The sequence below is a fragment of the Cucurbita moschata genome, unplaced genomic scaffold (genome assembly GCF_002738365.1).
Source record: "Cucurbita moschata cultivar Rifu unplaced genomic scaffold, Cmos_1.0 Cmo_Scf00033, whole genome shotgun sequence".
Taxonomy (NCBI): domain Eukaryota; kingdom Viridiplantae; phylum Streptophyta; class Magnoliopsida; order Cucurbitales; family Cucurbitaceae; genus Cucurbita; species Cucurbita moschata.
This window is the reverse complement of record NW_019268549.1, coordinates 1,405,208-1,410,131: the sequence shown is the minus strand read 5'-3', so window position 1 is coordinate 1,410,131 and position 4,924 is coordinate 1,405,208. Positions and strand designations below refer to the sequence as shown.

Genomic DNA, 4,924 nt, shown 5'->3' with positions numbered 1-4,924 from the left:
CCCCCCCCCCCCCCCCCCCAAAAAAAAAAAAAAGTCTATTAGCCTTTCTTTATGTCAATTTTGGAAACATATTCACATTGCCTTTTCTTGAATGGAAACTATTATTATTCTACCAATTTCAATAAAAATTAACTTCAAACTAACACTAAGGTTCAATTTCAAGATTTATTAAGCGTATGGGATTAATTTTGAGCATTTGGAAGTATAGGAACAAAAATAGAATGAGAAATAAAGTACAAGGACCAAAATTCTATTTTAACTAAAGATGTGAGTGCTTAACCATGCTTTAAAAGAATAAGAGATGAGAGCTACCAATACGTAAGTGCAAAATGTTATTTTAACCATAGATGTAACTACTTAACCATGCTTTAAAAGCAATAAAGATGATAGCTACCAATATATAGTTGCTTATTAACCTATTTATGCAATTCAACAGAGATAACATCATTGCACAAAAAAATTATCTATGCATCAAGGACTTCAAACACACGATAGACCAACTGTAACGATAAAGAAAAAGAGTTGAAACCTGTATTCATCTGTGACAACACGTGAATGAGAACTGGGCGAACTCTTCCGTCTATGGCTACTTAAACTAACATCTCCATGACGGGATCGTGATTGAGATCTTCCTCTCTCAGCATCTGAGTCCACTTTATCATTGCTCAAAGACTTCTTTTCATCATTTGCATGGTGACTATTCTTCAAACTTTTAGATCTAGCATCAACAGAATCATCATGATCATTAGGAGATCTTTTCCTTCCCCTACTATCAACATATTTTGTGTATTGATCATCAAAATGTGATCCATCACGGTCAACATCACATTCATAATCAGAGTAACGGTCACGAGCACGGCTTCGACTACGATGTCGTCTACTATCCCGATCATGGTCACGGTCACGATCCCGACCACGATCACGATCACGATCACGTCTACGCCTACTCTCTTGTTCATGATCACGTTCATATGCATGGTGGCGATCATGATCTTGATCTCTCATAGCATCTATATCACCTTCACGTTTGGCCTTGGTTACCTCTCGATCAGGATCGCTATCTTGAGGCTTATTTCTCTTATGATGCATATCCATTGCATCCTTCTCATCTCTCAAATCTCTGTCATTTGACCTGCTGATGTGATCTTTAACAAGTTCATTTCTTTCCTTGCCATCCCTGTCAACATCTTCCCGGTACTTCTCCCTATTTCTCTCATCCTTGTATTTCTCACTCTTTCGTCTTCCATCCTTCACAGTATCATTCTTTGAAGATAGCTGTCTATTATCGACATCCCCTATATCATCTTTATGTTTATCCCCATCAAAAGAACCAGTTCTCTTCCTAACTCGGATCTCCAGGTGATTCTCTAATCCAGGGCTATGCAACACATTCTCTGCATTAAAGTGCAACATGTTACAAACTAACATATTTACATAAAATTCCAGAAAATGATAAAAACAAGTTGAAAACTAATACTGAGTCAACAATACAATGGTATTAGGGAAAGCTAAACCATCTATTTGTTCAAGGGGATCACAACTCATCTAATGATGAGACCATAGGGAAAAAGAAAAGTTAAGCTTTTCATTAGTACATAAACCAGCACCAAAAATAGATCATTAAAAAAAGTGTAAAAGATGCTACAAAAATGCCAAGAAGATGACTAATATTTCCATTAAATTAAAAAAAAAATTATTATACGATGAACAATTTCATAGTTAATATCTAGTATGACACTAACTCCAAGTCACCAAGTATCAAATATTAAATTACTCAGCATGACAATTTTCAAACTAGACTTGATTGTTTAAATAGATTCCAAAAGAAAATAAATACGTCTAGTAAAGTTCCAAACATCCATCTATGCTATAAGCAAATGATCTAACAAGCACAATCAGCTCTCGCTAACGTAACACTCAATAAAGAAAATTTGTTCACCTAAACATGATTGCCTGAATATGTGCGTCTGAGAGAGAGAGAGAGAAGGGAATAATTAGTTCTCATGATTGGAAAGCAAACCAAATTGAACTTCACATCCAAAATTTGCACAAAATTAGAATACTAGTAGTACAAATTGAAAGAAAAACCAAAAAATACTTCTCCAAAAGCAAGTATAATCTAATTCTTAAGATTAACCAATTTAGCAAATCATGCATATATACAGCTAAAATCTGGTGAACGAAGACTAAGAATTGTAAAATGACAAGAATATCAAATAAAATCAGAATTCTAGAACCAAAACATAATTCAAAGAAAACAAAAACAGACAAAAAAGAAAAAACAAAACAAACAAAAAAGAATTTGGAAACATAGTGAAAAAGAAAAATAGAATTTAAACCATTAAACATCAGTGTACAATAAGTTAGCAAATTGAGACAAAGGAGAAATAGAATAAAATCTAGGAACTTATATCCTATCCTAACTAAAACCAACTAAAAAATCACTACTGATCACTCAAGCCATTTTCTGGCATAAGGTATGCCAAAATCTGATATATAAGTAATACTGTCATTAAACTGCACGATTAGGGGCAGAAAAGCAGTGTATTCAGAAAGGCGTCAGTGGTGATTTGTGAAAGGGAGGGTAGTGTAACTCTGTTGTTTTTGTGCAGGATTGAACACAAAAGCTTTGGTTCTAAAGTAGTTGTTCAAGGAGTGAGTGGGAAAGTCAACATATATGACAGTAGTGAACACAGACAGCTCCAAATTCCCTTGAACTAAGGGCTCGTAGTATGGGTGGTAGGTTGTTTTGCTGACCTACTTTTCACTAATAAAACCTTGGCTTTTTCAGGAAATGAGATAGGAAGATGACATTCTTTGGGTGCAGAAGGTCTTGAATAGGAGATGTTGTTCCAAGGAAGGCCTCTCCATGAACGAGGAGGAAAGATGTAAATTATTACATACCAGCAGATGGGACCTAGAAGGGTAAAAGGACCTGTCATCTTTGATACACATATCTTCCATGCCTCAAAGTTTGAAGGGGCGATCTTAAGCTGAGGTTTGGTCCTTGATATGAGTAGAGATGAGGTGGTCATCGTTGATTGGAGAAAACAATTGGAATCACTGGAAAATCTTTCAGTGTCGGTTAGTCTTTTACATGAAATTTGATGCAAGAGAAATAGTAATCTAAGATGTGGCATTAATCTGTTTCAACCAGACAGAGAACTTAATTCTCATGGAAATGCAGACAAGGCGAGAGGGTTTAGTAATCCTTGTGTAACTCTTCCTTGAAATTCTATCACGGTGGAATCTCACCATTGGGAAAATTTAACATTCATTCTTTACCAAATCAGCAAAATGAAAGGATCTTATTATCATTTTATTATCCTTTTAACTTCACATACAACTACACAAAGATAATAATAACAATGACAAACAACAACAACAAAGAAAGAAAATGATTACCACCAATTTTTCCAGAAAATAAAAAAATTCGTATTGATATTAAGAAAAGGCAAAACCCATCTAAGGTGTGCAGTGTAAGACGATCCTGAAGAGAAACAAGGAGGTTAACACCATTGCAACCTTTAGTACTCAAAAAAAGAATGATCACGTATAGTCTAAAATGTGGCAGCGTAGAAATACAAAAACCACTATCCTCACTGTCATTTCATACAGAACATCTTCAAGCAGAGAATGACTATCAAACAAGACAGAGATGGTACTTGAAAAAGTTTTTAACAATAGAGCAAAATAGCAAATAAATAGTCCAACCATATGAGTCAATGATGGAAACAAGATCCCAAACGCAACAGAAAACACTACAAAATCAACCCGTTAATCCTAAAAATGAGACTAAGAAAAATGTGGACACTAATCAGTAAAGACAAAGAGCAAGTTCAATAGATACACGAGTTGGCCTGTGATGAAAAAAACTAAGTGTAACCCATTGCCTGACCTGAGTTCTTTTCCACTTGTTTTTCAACACGGAGATCTTCACTTGCAACCCCCCTGTCACTTCTTCCTTCTCTACCTTTCCTATCCTTCTCCCTCTCCCTTTCCCTTTCCCTTTCCCTTTCCCTTTCCCCTCCACCATTCCTACCCTCCTTTCGGCTCGACTCCCGGTGCCTTCCCTCGCCCTTTCCACTACTCTTCTTGTGTTCTTCGCCATCCCCCTGAAATCCCACACTCTCGTCCCTTCTCTTGCTCTTCGAATCCACCAACGTTTTTGACTTTTTGGAAGGAACACCAAGCTCATCGTCACTTCCCCCATTCCACCTATCAGTCGTTCCCTCATCATACCTCTCCTTACGCCGCTTCGAATGTCCATGCTCTTCCATCTCCAGATTCTCTGAACCGTAGAACTCTTTTGAATCCTTCGATTCGAATCTGCGCTTCTCACTAGAAGCAGAGTCCTTCATTACCCTACTCCCACTCTCTTTGCCCTTCCGATCTCTCAGAGTGGAATCATTTTCCGAGTCCGAAGATTCCTTAGCATCCTTCAACCCATGTCTACTAGATTTGTGCCTCGAACCCCTCGGCATACTGAATCACACTGAAAACCCTAATTTCAAAACAAACCCCCAAAGTAAATTAAAAAGAACCCTAAATTTCAAATCTTCTAGCCGTATCCCACAGCTCGACTGGGCAAAATCAAAACCCTAACAGCAACGCCGTTCCCCACAAAGATAAAACAAAAACACCCAAATCAGGGATTCACACTGAAATAGCAGAGGTCTCAAGCGGAACACGAAATACAAAAAGAAAACCAGAAAACCAGAAAAACCCTAGAGAGAGTGAGGTAAAGGGATCGCCGGAATGTAGATGCACCGGTCGGAGATAGGGCGACGGCGGCGGAGAAGAAAGGAAAACGGTTTCTTAGGAGTTGGGAATCGGGATTTGGGGTTATGTCCGAGAGAGAAGACGAGACCCGGAGAGGACTAGCGGTTTGCGGATAATTTGGTCCACGTCAAACGAAATTACG

At 37.7% G+C, this 4,924-nt stretch overlaps 1 protein-coding gene across 4 annotated transcripts in view; it reads right to left on the bottom strand.

Moving 5' to 3' along the window:
• Positions 1–4,924, bottom strand: part of LOC111430427 (zinc finger CCCH domain-containing protein 13-like) — a 9,997-nt gene extending 5,073 nt beyond the window's left edge. For 3 of the 4 annotated variants that reach the window (XM_023066662.1, XM_023066663.1, XM_023066666.1), the window contains exons 1-2: positions 3,899–4,924; positions 530–1,394 (exon numbers count right to left, since the gene is read on the bottom strand). In XM_023066662.1, coding sequence (XP_022922430.1) covers positions 530–1,394; positions 3,899–4,484 — 1,451 coding nt within the window. In that variant the 5' untranslated portion in view covers positions 4,485–4,924. Of the gene's footprint in view, positions 1–529; positions 1,395–1,939; positions 1,968–3,898 lie in introns of all 4 variants that reach the window. The other variant, XM_023066664.1, reaches the window with a different exon arrangement.